At 41.4% G+C, this 23,649-nt stretch overlaps 1 protein-coding gene across 1 annotated transcript in view; it reads right to left on the reverse strand.

Annotated features, from left to right (window-relative positions):
- Positions 1–647: 647 nt before the first annotated feature.
- Positions 648–23,649, reverse strand: part of LOC117514732 (eukaryotic translation initiation factor 3 subunit H) — a 188,338-nt gene continuing 165,336 nt past the window's right edge. The window contains exons 6-8 of the mRNA XM_034175292.1: positions 11,607–11,727; positions 1,390–1,522; positions 648–956 (exon numbers count right to left, since the gene is read on the reverse strand). Coding sequence (XP_034031183.1) covers positions 862–956; positions 1,390–1,522; positions 11,607–11,727 — 349 coding nt within the window. The 3' untranslated portion in view covers positions 648–861. The remainder of the gene's footprint in view (positions 957–1,389; positions 1,523–11,606; positions 11,728–23,649) is intronic.

Below are 23,649 nucleotides of genomic sequence, written 5' to 3' on the forward strand. Positions count from 1 at the left end.
GCAGAGGTAGAGTCACCAGAGGTTCTATAAACAAGAATTATAACATTCCACAGTGTAGGACTTCATTTGGTCAGTCTGCCTTTTCTTTTAAAAGCATAAAGTTGTGGAACTCATTTCTGCCCGAGCTCAAGAATATATCTGAGTTTAGGATGTTCACCTCCAGGCTCAAGTTTTGCCTCCATGTGCAGATATAGCATTGTGATTAAAAAAAAAAGTGGGTCAAGGAAGGATTGAATGGAGGAGTGAGTGTGTTAACCCACAGAAATTCAGTTCTTAAGTTTTTGTAAATTATAGATGCGTGTGGAAATGTAAGAATTTTACATGTGAGCAGGTGGATCGATGAGCAAAATGAAATGATGAATGATGTTTATTATTTATTTAATTTTAGAATTATGAATCATGTAAATTATAGAATTATGAATCATGTAAATTGTAGAATTATACATAATGTAATTTGTAGAAAGGCCCAACCAGGGACAAATGTTGTTAATTAGTTGAAGCTATAAACACTGTGCATCGCATTAGTCGCAGACATTGCTCGATTGACTGCATTGTCCCTGTAAAATAAACAAATAAGTGCAATAAATGTAATGATGGAGCTGCACTGTGCATTAGGAGCATAATGACAGTGAAATCATACAAGTGGCCACAGCAGCTGCAAGAGTTTTATTCAAATCTGAATCAAATGGTCCTCAATGCCAATTAGTAAAACAAACGAATGAATGAAACAGTGACACAGTCCTCCTCCACACCACAGGTGGCTTTACAGGAGACGTGCACCTCTGTTAGAAAAGTTCTTTATTCCACCCTCTTTCCTTCCTCCTTTCTGTAGGTTCCTTCACGTTCCTTTCTTCCTCTCCTCTAGTTGTGCCCTTGGAGAGCCTCCGCCATGAACAGTTTCCCGAGGTTCTGCGAGGTGAATTCCTTCACGTTCTGGCAGTAGTTGTTAATTTGCCCTGTTGGGGAGAAGCCACATGCATCCACGCCCACAGGCCCAGACACACACGCATGACATTTGCACACAGTCGTGCACACAGGCAGGGCAAGGCGGGGACAAACAGGAGCACAGCAAAAAAAACAAAAAACACAAACAAACATCAAATTAGTGGAGAAGAGAATAAACGGAACGATCAGAATGTTGTCAGACGGTGGAGGCGAGCTGAGCGCCGCAAAGCAGCGGGAGGGAAAAACAGGGGGCGGTCGGCTCAGAGATGGAGTCAATATACTTTAAATTAATATAATTTCTGGATAATGACCGAGATAATTGCTAAACAGAACCTGAGCTCCTGTGAGCGGAGCAGAGGCGGCTGAGTGAGTCTGGAGAGAACAAAAAGTCTCTCTGGCGGGAACGGCCACTGCTGCCGTGCGCGGAGAAACGTGCACACGTACCTGCAATAAGCAGCGTGTCCATGCGGGGTGGCGGTTGGGGAGGTTTGAACATTTTGCTGATGTCCTCCTCGGGCAGAGGGGCCTCCCCTCTGGTCTGACGCTGGGCGTTCTCCTGCTGCCGCCTCTGGAGGTACTGGGGAGGAGGACAGGGAGGTGAAGATGGAGGGACAGAAATAGATGAAATTAGAGGATGAAAGAAGGAGAATGTGTGAGTGTGTGTGTGGGGGGGTGTTTAGAAAATAAACAGTGAGCGACATCAGGAAATAATTGAGGTAAAGGAAGGGAATGTTGAAGGAAGGGGAGGGAAACAGAAAGGAAGAAGAGTTATAAGTGTCTGGGGGGGGGGGGGGGATTTGTGGGGGGCTGACAGTCGGTAAATCAGAGAGGTGCCGGCTCTCTTGAGATCCTAAAAGCCTTGTTAATTTGGCGAGATGGAGCAGAGACTGACGCGGGCCGGTGCAAAGGGGTGGAGGAAAATGGCGTGGGAGCAGCTCGAATGCTTTCAAACAAACAACCCACAACACATCTGTGCGGGTGACGAAAGCTGACAAAAACTGTGAAGATGAACAACAGATAAAAACTGAAACTCAGATTTTAAATTCACACCCGGTCGTCACCAATAAACACAGTTACTTCTGATGTGCGACTGAGCACCTTGCATGACAGCACGGTGACATCACTGTGCATGTGTGAGTCTGAGAACTGGAGGATGTGAGGCATCATTCTAAAGCACTTTGAGCTTGTGCATCAGGTAGAAAAGCCTCACTGAAACAACATTTTAACTATGAAGACAAGTGATCTTTGTGATTTCAGACATACATTTATTTCCTGTAAAAGATTTTACTGACATTGAAATGAAAAAAAGACGGTAAATCAAAGGAGTTGAAAAAAAAAAGGACCAGGTTCACTTTTTCTTGCATTTCTGGGTGATGTTCAGAACTTTTCACCACCTCAGTGCCACAGATAATGAACTCATGGTTCTAAGACACCCAAACTGTCCGAAAAAGCCAACCAACTCCCCCCCAATAAAAGCCAGCTGCTCCTTGGCAGGTCTTCACTCTGTTGAACCCCCTGATGTGGCTTTATTTTTGATGTTGCCTTTTTTGTAGAAAATACACAATTTACACTCCGTCCTCTCGCAGACTGCTGCAGGTTTTACCTTTGAAATTTATCTGTATTTCTGTTTTTTTTTTTGCCATATTCAGTTTACTCTCTACTTTCCCAAGCCTTCCAGGGGCCATTTCATGTGGCGCTACTGCGTTTCCTCTGATGTGCATGAAGCTTACGTTGCGTGCGGCTGTAACTGCGGTGGGCAAACGGCACAACTTTGGTCGGCTCAAACCACAGAACGCTCTCCTAGTGTTTCTACATTTTGTTTCGCTTTCCCACTTGCCATGTGAAAAACGGGAGTCCAGATGCAAGTCGAGCTTTATGCTGTGCACCTCAGACATAAATCTGTGACTGCAGACGCATCCAGATAGCAGCTGCATGGCGAATTATGCAAGAAGCTAGAGGCCTCTTTATCTGAAACAAGGTTTAAAAAAAAAAAGTGCATCAGAAAATATGTAGACAATCTTTACCAATAATCTAACTGTAGCCAAACTGTATCATTAAAGGAGGACTTCAACCTTTTTACAACTCTAGTCAATGACTAAGTGAATTACCATAAGCAATGTCCCAAAATAAGGCTGTGTTCTACCCAAACATGTCAGAAGTGTCCAAACAGGAGACTGAGCCAACACAGAGGAAGAACTAGACTCACGCCTGTTTTTTCCCATTCCCTGCTCATGTCAAGGAACAGGAAAAACCAGCAGGTGTCTGCTCGGCGCACCTTGGGAGTATATTTCCCCATTGCAGGTCTAATAAAAGAACATATTTTAAATTAATGACATCGTTATGATATATGAATAAATGTACTATCATACTACGTCGCAAACTGTGCAGTTAAACAGGATGATATCAATGTGAGGACATATAACTGACAAGAGGTTTTTCAAACTAAAACTGCATCAAAGTAATTAAATATTAAATCTACTACTGAAAATTCAGGTTTAGATGAGGGCAGATTATTTGCACGACTCCTACTGCAGGTTAGGACCTCTCACACATTTTCTTATTTTAACAAAAGAATAAAAAAAGATCAACATGGGAAGTTCTCAAACCACACACCTTAAAGCAGTTAACAACTGAATTGGTTAGTACGAGCAGTTGTTGGAGGAGTCTCATTGTTGGCATTGAAGGATCTTGGTGCTCTGCTCATTGTTGGCAAAGTTGTTTGCTGGAAATCTGCTTTTGATAAATTAATTTAGCAAGTTAATTTATGTGAATCAATAACTGCTGGTGTTCAAAATCAAGTGTTCACCCAATCGAAGAATTAAGAGCTTAAGAAATCACGGCCAGCTGTGTCCTTTTTGTTGAATAACATTTAATTGATCCTAGACGTCCTGTGTGGTTACGTTAGGTTCATGGCAGATATAGCACATGGTACTTATTCATTACTTTAATTAAACAGTATCGTCAGCAAAATGTATTTTCAGTCATCATCAAATGTGACAAATTAACTAATACATCCCAGTTTTAAAAGTTCTTGGGAGGGAAACAATATAGTTATGAGGTCTCTCATATCCATTTATTTCCTTTTCAGGACGTTTTTGAAAAGGGGATTTCACTCACGATGTGAGATGAGCAGAATACTCATCGTTTTTAATATGCTGAAGGTTGTAAAAAAGTTAAATTGTCCTTTAAGTGCACAATGTGAAATTAAATCATGAAATTAACACATTGCTTCGATGGTACAAAAACTTGGCTGCAGCATGTGCCAGCAAATCTGCTGTTTTTCCACTTTCCAAAAGCTGCAAATGAAAAATGGAGCCCACTCAAATCAACACCTTTTCGCTACTTTCTATGATGATTAAGAGGGGCCCATTTGTCTGGAAAGCAGCGGGGTCAATAGCGCAAGATTACACAGAGCGTGAGTGGAAGCGCGTCTGAACGGTGTAATAGCAGGCTGCCTCATACACGATTTTGTTCAGACCACAGAATTGGAAGAAAACGTCGAAGAAAGTAGGTCCCATTACCAGGTGCAGTTTGTGTGATCGCGTGTGATGTGTGCATGTCGGCGGGTACGGTTTGGGGGCGGTGCAGACGAGAAGGTCAGGAGGGGAGAATGATGGATCATAATGGATGAGTGGAGGTGATTGGCCCGAGGATGTGTGGGTATGCAGGTGTGTCTTTCTTCACGGCTGTGCACCGACTCCCTGTGGACACACGTGTGTGTGTGTGTGTGTGTGTGGAGAACCTGCACGCCATTTGTGAGCAAGCTGCCCGTGGGTTTATCCGCTGACGGCATCGAGGGCGACGACTCTGCGCAGATCGAATGAGATGTTTTTCTCATTTGAACTTGGTGAGAATAATGGCAGAACAGTGCGTCTGTGTGATACCAGGTGTAAGTCTGCGTGCACACAGTGACTCACCCGCTGCCCCTCAGAGTTTCTTGACAAAAGACCATGACTGTGTTTGCATGAGCAGCCTGATGTTTAAGCTGGATCAGGCTGAAGTGGTAGCTGCAGGTGGTGCGCTGCCGTCTCCTGATCTGTGTACACGTGTTCTGTTTTTGGGGCTTCTGGCTGAGTTTGTGCTTTCAAGCGGGTTGAATATTTGCACAGATTCTGTGTGCGTGTTTTTCAGAGTGCTTTTGCTGTTACTGATGGTGGTTTTTGTGGTGTACCTCACAGGTACCAAACAACAAAACAGAAATCTAAAAGGAGACATGCAGGTTGTACTGCGGTGTGTCTGGAGCAACTGCAGCAGCAATGTGCGTCTTGGCAACTTGTGCAATATTTCTCCATCAACAAAGGGCACATTTCTAGTGTTTGACTGAGGTCTCTAATTAGGCTTTGTGAGTATTTCCCACTTATTATTATTATTATTACTTGGCTTCAGTCCCTGTACTCATGAGTTTCCTACGTGTTCGTTTCTCTTCATGGTCCTGTGATAGATCATCTCCCGCGCTTTTAATCTGACAGCTCTTTGGGGTTCATTCTGTATAGCTTGCCTTCCTGTTTCTGGTTTCAAGAGTCTCTGCACTTCAGTGGTTAACTGTCTGCTGGCCTTTGTAACCTCTCAGAGTGTTTCCTCCTTTCCAGATTGTCTAGGTTTATGCCTACTCTCTCGCGTTATTTCCTCATGTTTGCCTCCGTGTTGTTGACCCATGCTGCCCTTTCCTGTTTGCTGAACCTTGCCTACCGCTCCCCATTTCTGTTGCCTGGGATGATTGCTCAGTGTGCTCTGAACCTCTGCTGCTCCCTCTCAGGACACTGTTACTTGTTGAACTCATCAACAACCAAGCCAACTGTTTGCCGATGTAAAGATGGCTAACGTTTGCACACTTTTTGCCTGTGCATGATGCTGCTTGGTACTACTGTTACAATAAAGCCATGTTTTACATATCATTGATGTGGTTCTCGGCACTGGGATCCTTTTCCGAACAATTATATCATAACATCTCTTGCGCAGCATTGCATAAATGTTATTACAAGCAAAGAGAGATTTATAGGGCACATACACACAGTTTTTATGAGGTGAAGATACATTTTTCCATCATTGAAAAGCAGCTCGGGGGGTGAGGTGGGGGTGCACCTAGAGTGCCTTGATTGGAGAGTGGTGTCAACTCAGAACATGGTGTCATTTGGGTCGAACTACGCTGAACTACTGAATGGACCTTTAATGTTTTCAACATTTTTTTAAAATCATTTAACCACATACACCAACACATCCAGGTACAGGTGCTATCAAAATAAATATAAAAATAGACAATTTATGATGATTTATTTAATTAATTTAAAGCCTGATTTATGCAGCTGCTTCTCTCTCTCTCTCTCTCTCTCTCTCTCTCTCAAAGCTACTATGCTCAATAAATGTATTTCCATGATTGTTATGATCCACATAAAACTCCAATAACTTCTTAAAAGCAAGGTGCTCTTTTCCATGTGTGTGTTATTGCTAACTAGGCAGAGCTCAGACAGTTACAATGGACCACAAACTAATCCTACACAGGAAATTTTCATCTTTTATGCACACACCAGAGCTTTGATCAGTCAAGACAGCATATCGCAATCCATCTTCACTTAGTGTATGACCGGCTTTACACCTACTCAGTTAAAGTCTGGATGGGGCATGCACTAGCATCACTCTTTGTTGTATTTACAACCCCACAGAATAGTCTTGGGTCCTGGGTGGCAACCACCCAGGTAGACAAGAAGCCTATCCCCATCATAGGGGAGGTAAAGGTCTAGTGGTTAAGTGTTGGGCTTGAGACAAGAGGATCCTCGGTTCAAATCTCAGCCTGACCGGAAAATCACTAAGGGCCCTTGGGCAACGTCCTTAATCAACAAATTGCACCTAGTATGTAGTGGGCACCTTGCATGGCAGCAGCCTGACATCAGGGTGAATGTGAGGCACTGATGTGTAAAGCGCTTTGAGCGTCTGATGCAGATGGAAAAGCGTTATATAAATGCAGTCCATTTACCTCTAAAAAGTAACCCTATATCTGCCACAGCCATCTATTTGGCCTTCTCCAGCCACAGTGGTCTTCCACACTCAGGCACCTGTTGATGCATCATACAAAGAGAAACATGCCACATGGCCAAAATGTCAAACCTGACACACCCTCACAATGTAAGGGATACTGCTCATCTGCGCCTCAATCCGGGCCAATCGCAAACCGATACACTCAGAATCCTTACTCAGCTTCTCAAGTGCTGCAATCAGGTTCTTCATTGATTCCACAAAGATCACAGCTTTGACGGTGAAGTCAGGGTCAGTAAACCTTTCTGCTCCAACAAAAGCACCCGAGTCACTGGGTTGCAGTCAGTAAAATTTAAATTACTGCATTTACGAACCTGCGCTTTGTCCATGTCTCAGCACTCTAAAAGAGTACGACTCCTAACCGACCTATCATACTTCACAAAGGGCTACATTACAGACAACCAGAGGCATAACCTTTGAAGTAATGCAAATGACAACTTCTTCGACAAGAAAATGATGCAGAAGACGTAGAACATGAAAAGTAGATTTGAAAATTGAAACAATGATAAACGGCAGTGGGCAAATGTCAGCAGTAGCAGGAAGGAGAGGTTTATGGTTATTTATAGAGGTTAACATTAGTCATTTTTATCTCATCGGCACCCGAAACTAACAAAATTACATTTCAAGCCTGTGTAAGGGCTTAATCTAACTATTGCTTCCAGCGGTCATCATCGTGATGCCCATTAATTCACAATTTTACTTTTGTGTGTGTGTTTGTGTGTGTGTAAGAAACAGTTCAGCACAAAGCTGATAACATGGTGTCGATTTTGGACTAAAGTAAGGGCGGCAATGGTGATGAACACCTTAAAGTGCGTATCACGAGTAAATAAAATGTCAAATGAGCTGAAGTCCCTCTGAGACGCTCTACTGAAATGAATGGGGAAAAACTGAATTTTTTTTATAGTGTTTTTTGTGTGGCTTATTAATAGGGGTGCCGGGAAAAAAATCGATTCACATCCGAATCGCGATTCTTATTTATTAAGATTCTGAATCGATCCAAAATGTCCAAGAATCGATTTTTAAAAAGCAATTTTTTATACATTTTCTTGCTTACTCGCTGCGTGTACGGTTTGTCAAGCAATGGCCTTCATACTACAGCGTCTCCGTGAGGGGAGGGTCCGGCGTGCTTCAAACATTCGTGAGCTGCAGCTTAGCATGGCAGACAAAGAGCTAATTCAGCCAGCACCGTCTTTGCTGAAGGCAAATGTTTGGGCGCATTTTGGATTTTATTATTTGCTGCGTAAGAAGGAGATTGACATGACTTATGCAGTGTGCAAAATCTGCAAAATGAAAAGTACTTCGGAAACACTTCAAATCTGCAAGCCCACATGCGACGCCATCACCCGGAGCTAAAAGAAGTGGAGCAGCGGTCTCTGCCGACTACTGACCAGCGCACACTCCATCACTTCGCTAAACTGCCAGCCAACTCTGAACGAGCAAAGCAGATAACTAAATTTACATCTTTAGAATCACCTGATTAACCTTGTAAAGCTGCATTTTCTTAAACATGAACATTTTTTAAGTAATATAACTATTTCTCAGAGCTCTTTGAATCGAAAATTGATTCTGAATCAAATCGTCACCCCAAAAATCGGAATCAAATTGAATCGTGAGTTGTTGTAAAATTCACATCCCTACTTATGTTATCCACAGATAACATTTTAAGGAGGAAAGTGAGTGTTTTTTTTGGTTGGTTTGTTTTGGGTATCTCTGACACAGACTGCAGACATGAAGCACAGCATAAGAATAGTGTTTAAAACATGAATAACCACAGATTTTATTCTTTCCATTCGTGTGGTGAGGAGAACTCTTGACAAAGCGTGCTTCCTCTCCCGAAAGCATGGAATCGGCCATGTTTATGTTTGTGGTTTACATGCCACGCTAAGCTAAGCTGCTACGTGCGGGACGCCAGTGAGTCTCGCTGAGGAAACTGCTTTTGTGATCATGGAGTCTGACAGAACCTGACGACAAATGGCGGCTGTTAACAGGACAGTCGTGATGTGGACCAGCTTCAGCGTTTGTGTTACTGGCTAAACTGAGCTAAACCAATAGGTAAGCTAAGCTACTGGGAACCCCAGCAGTCTGGAGAAAGTTGATGGGGGGATACTGTTTTTTCTGTGGACAAAAGACAACACTATGTAGAAGCATTATTCAGTATTATGGACGCCTGTCCAAACTAGAGGGTGACACGGGAGCATATTGTCACTCTTGTCCCGTCCCACTCCCACAGAAAAATTCCTGTCCCATCCCAATCCCGGGCCAGAGTAAAAAAAAAAAAAAATTCCTGTCCCATCCTACTCCTGGTAAAATGACTCCCACTCCCATCCTGCTACCATTCAGAATGACTCCCGCTCCTGTACTGCTCCCATTTTTCCTTCTTTTAGTTTTTAGGCTTTAGTGTTCTGCAGTTTTTTTCAGAAGATGTGGAAACAGAAACAGTTCATCTGTGGTAATACAGGGAGGCACTTATTGCCTTAATACAAATTTTAAAAAACTTCAGTAAAAGACACAAAACATAGATAATGCATGGCCTGTGGTCTTACAGTTTTTCAGTATGTGGCGGTGATGGACACGTAATGATCCTGACATTTATTTTGACTTCTATTTCTGTAACTGCAGACTGTATGAAACCAACATATTTCATGTTTTGTGTGGTCGGCTATATTTTTATTTATTTTTTGTTAATATATATGTCCATTCCTACATTTAAGGCCTGCAGCATTTTCCAAGAAAAAAGGTTGGGACAGGGCAGTTTATTCTAAATGTAAGAATTAATAATTTTTTACAGCCAGTTTTCTTGAGAAATGTCAGAGGATGAATGCATGAACATTTCCAAGTCTGAATATTTCTAAGACTTCATTTATATCAACCATTCAGAAATACAAACAGTGTAGTACTTTATGGTAAATCTGTGTCAGGTAGGCAGTTCTCAAAAACTAAATGTCCATGCTGGAAGAAGACAAGTGAGGGAAGCCACCAAGACACAACTTTGGGAAAAAAAAACTTTTGGCTTCTGTGGGTTTGAGTGGAGAAAATGTGAACATTTTTATTTTTATCTTAATTTTACATACAGTCCCTACTTTTTTGTTTGTGGTTGTTTATGTTCCATTTCTGAAATTAAAGAACTGCTATAAAGAAAAGTGTTAATATTAAGTTAAGATTTTTGAAAATAATAAGGGGTAACTTCCATCCATCCATACATCCATTTTCTTCCGCTTTATCCGGAGTCGGGTCGCGGGGGCAGCAGCTTTGAAATAAATAAAATGCAGAGCTGCAGCCTAATAACTTTGAAAAATAAAAATCAGCAGCTTGTATTTTTATTTTGACTTGAGTTCATTTCCTCTTTTTCTCCTCCTCAGTCACGTTTTGTGCTTGAACATAAAACGACATTAAGTCATCTAAAATAAATATCCTTGGAAAATAACAGCCTGTTAAAGTTCAGAGTTCTCAACGGCTTTATGTGTTTTCTGCTTCTGAACATCACTGCAGAGTTTCTCCACATCAGGTTTTTTTTTTTTTTTTTTTTAAACACGTGTGATTTTTATTCTGTTCATTCATATATTTTCATTTTTTTAAGGAATTTTGACCATTTATTTCATGTCATAAATTCAGTACAACTGTCACCGACAGGCGCACACGGTATGAACAGGACGTACCGTCAGAACAGTTCAGAGAGAAATAAAGGCAGCGCCACAGTTTGGTGTTGCTTTTCACTCTGTGTTCAACACGTGTGCTCTCACTCTGCACTGACCGAAGCGGTTCATAACCCTCCCCTCTCCCTCCTCGCAGCGAGCTGACACGCACACGCACACACACAAATGGCTGCAGCGATCGGACTCAGTCCTAATTTTAGACGGCTTTGAGCAAAGCTGCCCGCTGTTTTTTCAACGTCTTTTTAGAAAACTGACCACCCAAATGACAGCAGGACGGCTCGCTGCCTAAAACCTTGGTACCTGCTCCCGTGAACTTTTAATCCTGTACCATCCTAATCGCGTGATAAATAGCAAAGTTGACTCCCATCCCGTGGGAATCCCACAGGAAGCCCGTGACCTGTGGGATTCCCGAAAAAATGTCACCCTCTAGTCCAAACTACTCCAAAATCTAATCACCTCTAGATATCTCTCCCATTAACAGGTTTGAAGGACGTCTGTCCAGCCGTGTTTGAGTTGTGTTGTCCACAGACACATGCCACTGAAAACAATACCCTGCTGTCACCACGTCGCCAAAGCCCAAGGTAAAAACAGTCCTAATTTTTAACCTATGTTGTTAACTTTGGGTAACGCTGCTGGTAAAATGTGAATTTATGTGCATGAATACACAAGCCTGACAGCCTGACGGACTGTTTTTCACTCTGTGTGTGCGTTTGTGTTACCTGGTATTTTTTCTGCTTTCATGCTGTGATTAAACCTACAATTGGCTGGGTCCGTGTTTGAGACTGAAATACCTGCTGTTTTCCCGCTGAGATCACGGCTGCGGGTGCAGCTATGTGTGAATACCCCGGAATGTGTGTGTGCCCTGCCTTTGCTTGATATGCACGCTGGTAGGTTGATGTTTGTGCTGCTGCTCCCTCGCTCAGTGTGCCTGTGGGTGGTGTGTGCACTTTTGTAGGTGAAAGCTTGTGTGAAAGTTACCTGGTGCTTCTGCTGCTGTTGCTTGCTCAGGTTGCGGCTGTAGGTGTTATACTTGACAATTTCCTGACTCATGTCATCCACCCTGTCCATCAGAAGCTGAAGGCTTTTCTCCAAATGATTACTGCGGAAAATATGTCAACACGTCAATCACACCATTTCTTCTGTTACCAACACTGCTCCAGGAGTGACATATGCTACATGACTAAATACAACACCAAGTCCCAACTGGCCCTCAGAATCTCATCTTTAACTTGAACTTTTGAAATGCAAAAAGACAGCCTTCTGTTGAAAGGGTTTTTAATCCTTGGGAGAACACTAACTGTGGCTGTGTGTGATTATGACCAAACTCTTCACTGCTATGTGGCTGCATATGGCCAAACAGCTCTCTCTTCCGAGGAAACCAATTCTGAACTTAACCCATCTTTAAAGTGATTCTGCTCATAACGCTGTGCTGAAACTCTAATGCTTTCTAATCCTTCTCTATGGCAAAAAAAAAAGAAGCCAAAATCCAATTTCTGTGGGTAATAGAAATTGTGGAACCAATTTGAGACAAACTGGTGGGAAACCTACAGGTTCTCTGCGTGTACAAGTACATTAGAATTATTTTAGAATTAAAAACCACACAAAAGGGATGCCGAGATGATACCTGATCAAAGATATAAAATTCTGTTATTTTAATTCATTTAATTTTTAAATTTTAAAAATGATTGAGTGTTGGATTGGTGTTAAGTTAGACCTTACTTGTGTGAAGCGCCTTGAGGCAACTTTGTTGTGATTTGGCACTATATAATGAAAATAAATTGAAAAAATTAAACTGAACTAAAAATAAAAAAAAGAGAAGCACACAGTTGTGTTCAAAATAATAGTGTGCTTTAAAAAAAGCTGAGTAAAGCTCAAAATCCTTATAATAACTTTTATTTCCATACACACAACTGTATCACTGCACATTTTATTCCAAATCAAAACATGAAGGAAAATTTTATCAAATGTTATTTACAAAAAGTGAAGAAAAAGGAATATTAGGCTGTTCAAAATAAATAAATGTCTGGGTTTAATACCAAGTAAATTCCTTTAGCTTCTCCCTCGTTTCTTCAGGGTCCCCACAGCAAATCAAATGTGCATCTGCATGTTGATTTATGCTATACGTTGATTTATGCCACATGCCCTTCCTGACGCAATTCCACGTTACATCGAGAATGAACAGGGGTGGCATTTTCAAATCCGAAAATGTTTTTGTTTGTTTTTTTTAAATAGTTTTATCTTTAACAAATCCATGGCCATGTAAGGATCGTTAAACCGGCGGTCCCACTGAATAATGAAGAATGAATAATGAATTTTTTTTTGGTACAAGTCCAGTTATTCAACAATCGTAGGAGAATGGTGGCTCTGAGAGGGAGAATATTCAGCTAACGAGGCTCATCACTGAGCGTGGCGCTAATTTCAAGCAGTTCATAATTTAGCAACAACAGCATGGGGCAGTTTGTGTACGAGATACTGAGGACAAACAAGGATTTTAGAGGCATTTTTGTGGTGAGGATGAGGCTGTTAAAAGCCCATTATCCAAGCACCTGGTGGCTACGAGGACAGGACAGGCTATTTTGGACAGGCAATTTTGGCTCCACCCTCTTGCGCACTACAATTCCACCTGCTTTGTGCGCCAGACGCTGTATATAAAATAATTATTTTGTAGCACATTAATCAATTTCGGTCAGAGCTTGGCAGTTGTAAACACCTCTAATCACTTATGGAATCACAGAGGACTGTTTCATCTCAACCTTTTATTTCTTCTCTCTGTCTCGTGTGCTGAGGTGGAGAACATATTTGGAACATCCTAAAAGTATTTGTAATGTTTATATTGTCATGGCTTGGTAAAACTGTTGCATGTTCATTCCTTCTTTATAAGCAGCTGTAAAAGTATGCTTATGATTTAACATCTTGTTATAAAGGATCAGATGAGCTCTGCTGTGTGTGCGTACTGACGCAATGACTGGCACTCAAGACGGCATTTTACGCAGAACGGGGGCATGCATAAGATTGATTTTGCAGACATTAACGGACAAACACAAAGTTAAAAGTTGGATCAGCGGTGTCAAAATGAAGACGGCCATTTACGCAGACCGCAAACGCACAAAAGAGCAATTTTGGAGACATTAATGGACGAACACAAAATTAAAAGTTGGATCACCGGTGCGCTGGGGAAGAAATAAAGCCAGCAAGAAGAAGTGAATTTAATGACTCTGGAACACAGGTGAACAACATCCTGGAGTACAGATGCGCACACTGGCGGGACTGTGCAGGAGCGTCTATTTTTGGACTGTGTTTAAAAAAAATGTGACCATGTGTGGGATGACTGGAGGTTTGGACCAAACCCACGCCTAAACGTGCACCAACGTCACGTTACATGGCGCTACAATGATCATATGTGGCGTGGCGTGGATCTTATGCGGTGACATGAGCCATTTGAGACGGGACGGGCCTCAAATAACAGGTTGGTCGTGGCTCACTAGAGGCTGATACCTGGCACCTGTGAAGCACATAGACGCTTCTTCATAGCGGGTACGTGATAGCTTAAAATGTGGATCATTCTTTGAGTAATCGTTGACACATCCCATGCATGGCTCATTATTCATGGCTTATTATTCGGTGGAACTGAGGCTTAAGGCTAAAACAAGCCAGCAACACAAAAGTCCACTGGTTCACACAATTTAACACCTTTTTCATGACTGCTACATCTTCTTGTGAAAATGACTTTGTAGTTACTAACATTTATGAGAAAAGTATTTAACAGATGATTACAAATGATTGGACTCATGTGGATCTTAAAATAACTGGGGGGATAATCAAATTAGTGGATATTGTGCATCATTTTTCTATATTTCATGGGTGTTAATTTTGGTTGGTGTCACGGGGGGGCAGGGGGGTAAGCAATATAAATAAACTAAATTGAGGATAACAGACTGTGTTAGAGAAATTAAACTATTTTGAACCAAAAGTGAACTTTATCCATGAAACGGGGAGTTTGTACCTCAGAGGACAAAAGAAACATTTGTTTAATAGACTCAAATATTTAAAGAAATGGCACTGCCCATCATAGGGTATGTTTTTAATGTTCTTTTTTTGGACAATTAACCTAAAAAGCAGCCATACTGTAAGTAAATGTCAGCCAGAATTTAAATTTAGCCTTTAAACAGATATTACACCCGAAATGTCAAACATATTTCAAGACATGACATTTTCCACCATATTTGGATTACATGTGTTAAACATTTGGCTGTCACAGCTGACCAGAACAGCAGACAGAAGTAAATTTGGATGCATTGCATTAGTTATGATTCAACCATAGATTTCAGCTGACTTAATAGCTGACATACGTCTCAAAATTTTGTCACTTGTAGTGGAGATTTCAGACTGCGGCAGTTTTTAATCATCTGCAGCAAGGACAGAAGGTATTATATTAGAGAGTATTTTTTATTTTTGAGCCACACACACAGACAGATAGTCATCAAGCACTGAAACCCAAGATACCACCTGTCAATAAGCAACACTGCTGCCAACAGACCAAGTTTTGTTTTTCTTTGAATCCATGTCAACTTTCAGTTCATAACCCACCAGAGTGCATCATGGGAAGTGCCTGACATGAAACCTCTGCTTTGGGGATTTGAAGGATTCATACCTGGCTCAAATCTTGTTCCCAACACCAATATGTTGACAGCACAACACACAACGGCAACAAGTCTTTTCTCATCACTCCCAGAAGTCCCAATTTCGACAGGATGACTTCCTTGAACCTCAATGAGGCTACAGTGCTCAATTTCAACTGTTCTCCCTTTTGTTTTTTTCTCAAAGAAATGTTGTTTCATTTATGAATGTTTGAGTGCTACATTAGGCAGCAATTCTGTGGGGAAAACAGATTCTGATTGTTTATTTAAATGACAATTGCCTGCCAGCGATGTGTATATTTTAGGTGTGTCTAGAACTGTGCTAATATAAGTGTTTTGTGTGATGTGCATTTTATTTTATTTATTTTGCATGTTACAGGGTGTGTTAACATGTTAAAGGGATCTGGTGATTCTTGCTATTTTAATTCTACTGCAAGATTAATTGATTTGAATGAGAGAGTCATTTGGCAAGTAGCATTAAAGGATTTATCCTAATATTCATGAAAAACTGAATTTGGCAAATCTGTGAGTAACTTCTGTCTGTAGACCTATTAAACAAAACAGAAGAAAAAACCTTCAAGAATCGACAGAAGTAGCCTTTTTTTGTAAAATATGGACGGCATACACGTCATCCAGATGCGCTAAAAACAATCAATCCTCAGTCTTGATCAGCATCTTAGTATCTTCAAGTTGTTACAAGGTGAAAAAAACGTGTTACCACTAAATAATTTATCTGTGACAACCAAATTTTCACTCATTTCACTAACACTGCTGGTGAACCATAGTTAAATTGTTTTTTTTTTGGTCTACCCTCAAATGCTTCACTCGTCCATAAACATATGCACATACTGTGAGGCTTATTCAATACACAAAGATGAAAATAAACAAACAATCTCCTGCTTTTAAATATCTGCCTGCTGTCATTTAGTACTAATTGGAGGAATCCTCGACTGTTTTTCCTTTCATTATTTTTTTGAACTAGTATAAAAGATCTGACGATGAATGCACCATGCAATGTAACTATCAAAAAATAGGGATGTAATGGTACACACACAAACATCTTTCAGTACAGTGGAAAAAAGAAAGATGACACTGAAGATATTTAGCGTACGTTCTTTATGGCCCCTTCACACATAGCACGAATAAGTAGGAATCAGGGCAAATCACAACGAAATAGCCCAAACCCAAAATACCTTGACCCGACGTCGGGAGGGACCCACGGTCGGGCAGGTGTGAATGATCCCGCTGCAACGGGATCATTTAAAAAATAAAAACCAGCTGGAACGTGTGGAACCACATCGCCCCGCTATTGTTTAGAAACAAAAACCAAAAACCAGCTGGAACATGTGGAACCACATTGCGCAGCCATTGTTTAGAAACAAAAACCAAAAACCACCTGGAACATGTGGAACCACATCGCACCATCATTGCTTAGAAACAAAAAACAAAAACCAGCTGGAACATGTGGAACCACATCGCACCACCATTGTTTAGAAACAAAAACCAAAAACCAGCTGGAACGTGTGGAACCACATCGCGCAGCCATTGTTTAGAAACAAAAACCAAAAACCAGCTGGAACGTGTGGAACCACATCGCACCACCATTGTTTAGAAACAAAAACCAAAAACCAGCTGGAACGTGTGGAACCACATCGCACCACCATTGTTTAGAAACAAAAACCAAAAACCAGCTGGAATGTGCGGAACCACATCGCGCCGCCATTGTTTAGAAACAAAAACCAAAAACCACCTGGAATGTGGAACCACATCGCACCACCATTGTTTAGAAACAAAAACCAAAAACCACCTGGAACATGTGGAACCACATCGCACCGCCATTGTTTAGAAACAAAAAACAAAAACCAGCTGGAACGTGTGGAACCACATCGCACCACCATTGTTTAGAAACAAAAACAAAAACCAGCTGGGACGTGTGGAACCACGTCGCACCACCATTGATTAGAAAACAAAAACCAGCTGGAACGTGTGGAACCACGTCGCACCACCATTGTTTAGAAAACAAAACAAAAACAAAAACCAGCTGGAATGTGTGGAACGTCGCACCACCATTGTTTAGAAAAAAAAAACAAAAACCAGCTGGAACGTGTTGAACCATGTCGCACCATCATTGTTTAGAAACAAAAAACAAAAAAAACAAAACAGCTGGAACGTGTGGAACCACATCGCACCACCATTGTTCAGAAACAAAAAAAAACAAAAACCAGCTGGAACGTGTGAAACCACATCGCACCACCATTGTTTAGAAACAAAAAACAAAAACCAGCTGGAACGTGTGAAACCACGTCGCACCACCATTGTTTAGAAAAAAAAACAAACAAAAACCAGCTGGAACGTGTGGAACCACGTCGCACCACCATTGTTTAGAAAAAAAACAAAAACCAGCTGGAACGTGTGGAACCACGTCGCACCACCATTGTTTAGAAAAAAAACCAAAAACCAGCTGGAACGTGTGGAACCACGTCGCACCACCATTGTTTAGAAAAAAACAAAAACCAGCTGGAACGTGTGGAACCACGTCGCACCGCCATTGTTTAGAAACAAAAAATAAAAACCAGCTGGAGCGTGTGGAACCACACCGCCACTGTTTAGAAACAAAAAATAAAAACCAGCTGGAGCGTGTGGAACCACATCGCTCCACCATTGTGGAGATAAAAAAAATAATTAAAAACCAACTACAATGTGTGGAACCACATTGCACCGCCGCTTTGGAAGGGGGGGGGGGGGGGGGGTGGACAAATAACAGCTGGAACGTGTGGAACCACATCGCACCGCTGTTGAGAAACAAAAAATAAAAACTACACACCATAAAAAACACAGCAATGTCCAATATTTAATCCCTCTTATCGAGCAGACAACACAAGTATGAATGGTCTGTTTCTCTTTATATGACCCATGGTCACAGACGTACAGTCATGAAGTGACATGAATGAAGTGCGCTGTTATTATGTCTTATGTCCAGCTGAGTATATAAATAATTAATACAATCACCGGACACTGACAGATTAGATATTGGTGTATAATTAGTGAAAATCACTGGGTTGACACAAATAATAAATAAAAGGGGACCCAATACAAAACCCTGCGGTTAAATAATCCTGGTTAAATAAAAAATAAATGCCACTCACGGGATTTGTCCCTGCAATTTACAAAACCTTTGATTAACAGACGGAAACTTTACCACTGCATTACAATCGCTGTCTTACAACAGGAGTGTAAAATGCTTAAAATCAACAAGAAGATAAATGTATTTTTTTCAAAAAAAGAGAAATTAAACGATGTATAGAAGAGAAAACTTTCGTCGTCTTTAATTACAGCGAAAAAAGTACGGTAATAACTGACAAAACGGCGTTTGTTACGGTGAATTTTTGGTGATATGTGACTCAAAGTGGCGCATTGCTCGCACTGTTGTCATATTGCCTGTTGCATGTTCACATGATCTGACGGTCCGTTTCATATGGAGCAGCCTGTCGAGGTGCACTGTGTGCAGCTGCTGCACCCTGGTGCAAAGGCGAAAGATGGTTTATTTATTTCCATGTGAGGACAGCAGGCAGAGACACGTGGCACAAACACACGGAGGACAGTTGTAAGGTCATGTCCCTCAAAACATGTCTGTAACGTCCAGGAGCAGAGATCTCAACAGATGCTGCTGTTTGGGGCCACGTCATAAAATAAATAAATAAAATAATGTTAAAACACACTGTTTCTGATCTGCACCACACCGTGCAGTAGAGAACAGAGTGCACTTCCACAGAGGCAGAAAATAGCAGCTACAGCTACATACGTGGCAGTATGCAACTGTAAAAACCTCATGATACAGTCCACTGTTTTCCAAGCGCAACAATGTGTTCTGCACAGGCGGTAGGAGTGAATTGACAAAGGGTTGAATTGGTTTTAAATAGCGACTACACGTGACTGTCGCACACACTGAAAAGCAAATGCATGCAGCTGCAAGCAAATCTACGAACGCAATGAACATTGAAAAGCGCTGAGTACTCGCGCATTTCGGGCATACTTAAACGAAAGACAACGCCGCAATATGCAGCTCAACGTTGTGTGAAAAGGGCTTTAGGCTTGTGTCTGAAAAGTCTTTCCAGAATGTTACAAATTGTCTTCCTTGAATTCTTGTGAAATGTATCTGTCAAAAATAAACGTGCTCTGTAGCGGATCTACTGTGACGTGTACACTACACCCACCCCCCCACCCTACCCTTTCTTGGTGCATTTTTTGACTGATGCAATTTATACCCTGGAAAATACAGGAATCACAAATAGTTTGCAGGCTGATTCCTTATTATTTTAGTGTGGGAGAGCTCAATCAGTTAAACAAAACGCAACATTTAAGATCACATGACTATATGCCATTCAAATTGTCCAACTGACATGAAGTTGTTTCCATCAAAATTACATCAAATCCATATTTGTCTGAGAAAACTGGTGCAAAATATGTGCTAAGATAATCAGTAAATCAACATTTCAGGAGATAAGGGGGCGTGGCAGGAGCTCATCACTGTCTTTTCGATTCAGAATGGAGCACAGGACATCAACTGATCGTTTCTTAACTGCATGAGTCTGTGTCATGATCTCAAACCTGTTTTCAAAACCAATTTCTTGTACATATGCTCAAATTAGTGGTGTAACTGACTGTTAGTTGATCCTTATGGACCCTCCTGCTCACATAAGACGGCAGGCACATGAACCATATTGATTGCAAACTTTAAATTAACAGTGCAAAATACAGATTTAATAACAAAGTAATAACTGCGTAAATGCAGAGCTGCAGTGAAATAAAAGCAGTTGTGCGTTCATGTGTTGAAAGGACATTAAAAGGAGCCTCTGCTGCCTCACACCATTTCATTGTTCTTCTAGTGCTTTAAAAAAAACATTCTATTTATCTGTTTTTTGTGCTGATCAAAAAAGATGTGATCAGTAACAACAAAAATTTTCAGTCCTGAACAGTGGGATTTCTGAACCAATTCAACTGTAGCCTGAACACCTATTTCAATTTATTTAATTTATATAGCACCAAATTCAATTCAATTCAATTCAATTTTATTTATATAGCGCCAAATCACAACAAACAGTTGCCCCAAGGCGCTTTATATTGTAAGGCAAGGCCATACAATAATTACGTAAAAACCCCAAAGGTCAAAACGACCCCCTGTGAGCAAGCACTTGGCGACAGTGGGAAGGAAAAACTCCCTTTTAACAGGAAGAAACCTCCAGCAGAACCAGGCTCAGGGAGGGGCAGTCTTCTGCTGGGACTGGTTGGGGCTGAGGGAGAGAACCAGGAAAAAGACATGCTGTGGAGGGGAGCAGAGATCAATCACTAATGATTAAATGCAGAGTGGTGCATACAGAGCAAAAAGAGAAAGAAACACTCAGTGCATCATGGGAACCCCCCAGCAGTCAAAGTCTATAGCAGCATAACTAAGGGATGGTTCAGGGTCACCTGATCCAGCCCTAACTATACGCTTTAGCAAAAAGGAAAGTTTTAAGCCTAATCTTAAAAGTAGAGAGGGTGCCTGTCTCCCTGATCCGAATTGGGAGCTGGTTCCACAGGAGAGGAGCCTGAAAGCTGAAGGCTCTGCCTCCCATTCTACTCTTACAAACCCTAGGAACTACAAGTAAGCCTGCAGTCTGAGAGCGAAGCGCTCTATTGGGGTGATATGGTACTATGAGGTCCCTAAGATAAGAAGGGACCTGATTATTCAAAACCTTATAAGTAAGAAGAATAATTTTAAATTCTATTCTAGAATTAACAGGAAGCCAATGAAGAGAGGCCAATATGGGTGAGATATGCTCTCTCCTTCTAGTCCCCATCAGTACTCTAGCTGTAGAATTTTGAATTAACTGAAGGCTTTTCAGGGAACGTTTAGGACAACCTGATAATAATGAATTACAATAGTCCAGCCTAGAGGAAATAAACGCATGAATTAGTTTTTCAGCATCACTCTGAGACAAGACCTTTCTAATTTTAGAGATATTGCGTAAATGCAAAAAAGCAGTCTTACATATTTGTTTAATATGCGCTTTGAATGACATATCCTGATCAAAAATGACTCCAAGATTTCTCACAGTATTACTAGAGGTCAGGGTAATGCCATCCAGAGTAAGGATCTGGTTAGACACCATGTTTCTAAGATTTGTGGGGCCAAGTACAATAACTTCAGTTTTATCTGAGTTTAAAAGCAGGAAATTAGAGGTCATCCATGTCTTTATGTCTGTAAGACAATCCTGCAGTTTAGCTAATTGGTGTGTGTCCTCTGGCTTCATGGATAGATAAAGCTGGGTATCATCTGCGTAAGAATGAAAATTTAAGCAATGCCGTCTAATAATACTGCCTAAGGGAAGCATGTATAAAGTGAATAAAATTGGTCCTAGCACAGAACCTTGTGGAACTCCATAATCACAACAACGTTGCCTCAAGGTGCTTCACACAAGTCGGGTCTAACCTTACTAACCCCCAGAGCAAGAACACAGGCGACACTGCACCCTGCTCAGAGTGCTTCTCTCATTGGACCGACATCTCTGCTATTTTGGCATTGTGGGATAGCTCGCGCCCACAGACTGAGCTCGTCAGACTACTTTCACCAGCGTGCCGCACTCATTTTCTGCGACAACACACAGAATGTGTCTCTTCCCAGATAGATCTCTTTCAGTGCAGCTTCTTGTTCTGACTTTAACACGAAGTTAACACCCGTTTTTCATCGCCAAATGCAAATGGTAATCAAAGCATTCCAATCGTATCTTTCTGAACTCTCCCCTATCAAACTCCATTGTGTCAATGTTTACAATGTGCTTGTGTGGGAAGTTGCTCATAAACTTTGAGTTTCTTAAATATTTATCACGGCCACACTTTAAATTTTAAAATCGATTTAGATGAGATATACTCATTATCTCAAGAATATATCACAATCATCTGGGAACTACTTTTTGCACAGGAATTCATCAAGCACGTCGGCCGCGGGCGCGTACTAACACAGAATACCCAGAAACTGGGTAGTTGTTCGGCCATAACAAGAGCGTCCACTTTTAGCTTGTCATAAGCTAAGCTAGTGGCGTTCGTGAGAGTGTGGCGACAGTGGTCAGTAAAAACTCCCTCTGATGATTTGAGGAAGAAACCTCAAGCAGACCAGACTCAAAGAGGTGACCCTCGTGACCCTCTGCTTGGGCCATGCTACAAACACAATTGACAATACAGGAAATTTTGGGAGATTTTGGCACCTTAAACAGAGAGAAAAAAAAAAACAGAATCAGGCATCAGAAAGACAAGAAATACAGTGTAATTTGTCAGCATTAAGCAACAAGAAAAACAGAAGAAATACTAAGGTGATCGCCGGCCGCTAGCCCTAAGCTTCACTAAAAGACCCAGACTTTAGATAAATTTGAGGTTCCGGCCCACTCTGCTTTACAATAAAATTAATTCAAAAGGGTAGAAAGCATAGTACCATACTATGCCAGTATGCTATCCATACAAAAGGGAAAATAAGTGTTTAAGTCTGGCCTTGAAAGTCTCCACAGAATCTGAAAGAGAAAGCTCTGTGACCAGCAGACTTTTTATTCACCCTAGGGACACAAAGTAGTCCTGCACTCTGAGAACGCAGAGCCCGGGCCGGTACGTAGGGTTTAAGTAGGTCAGCGAAATAGGGAGGTGCCAGTCCGTGAATAATTTTATAGGTTAGTAACAGACCCTTAAAATCTGATCTCACAGGGACAGGAAGCTAGTGAAAAGATTCCAAAATGGGTGTAATGTGATCAAACTTTCTGCTTCCTGTCAAAGGTTTGGCAGCAGCATTTTGAACCAATTGAAGACCCCTAATGCTGGATTGCGGTAAACCAGAAAACAGAACATTGCAGTAGTCCAATCTAGAAGAAACAAATACATGAGTCAGGAGGGTCTCAGCATCAAACACAAACAGGATGAGACGAATCTTCTCTATATTTCCCAGGTGGAAGAAAGCAGTCCTTGTAATATCTCTAATGTGGAGGTCAAAGGACAGCATAGGATCAAAAATTACCCCAAGTTTCCTCACGTTTTCAGTGTGATGTATGACACACGAGCATAGGTTAAGCGTTAGCTGCTCAAATTGATGCAGATGTCTCACTCTACCACGAACCATCATTTCAGTCTTGTTAGGGTTTAAAAGTAGGAAACTGCAAGACATCCAGCTTTTCACTGATACAAGGCAATCTTCTAAGGAATTTATGTGGATGACATTACCAGCAGTTATCGGCATGTATAACTGAGTATCATCAGCACAGCAATAAAAGGTAATCCAAAAACGCCACAATGTGCCCAAGGGGTGCTATATAAAGGGAGAAAAGGGGGCCTAAGACGGAGCCCTGTGGAACCCCAAATTTCAT

This window comes from Thalassophryne amazonica, chromosome 7 (genome assembly GCF_902500255.1).
Source record: "Thalassophryne amazonica chromosome 7, fThaAma1.1, whole genome shotgun sequence".
Lineage (NCBI taxonomy): Eukaryota > Metazoa > Chordata > Actinopteri > Batrachoidiformes > Batrachoididae > Thalassophryne > Thalassophryne amazonica.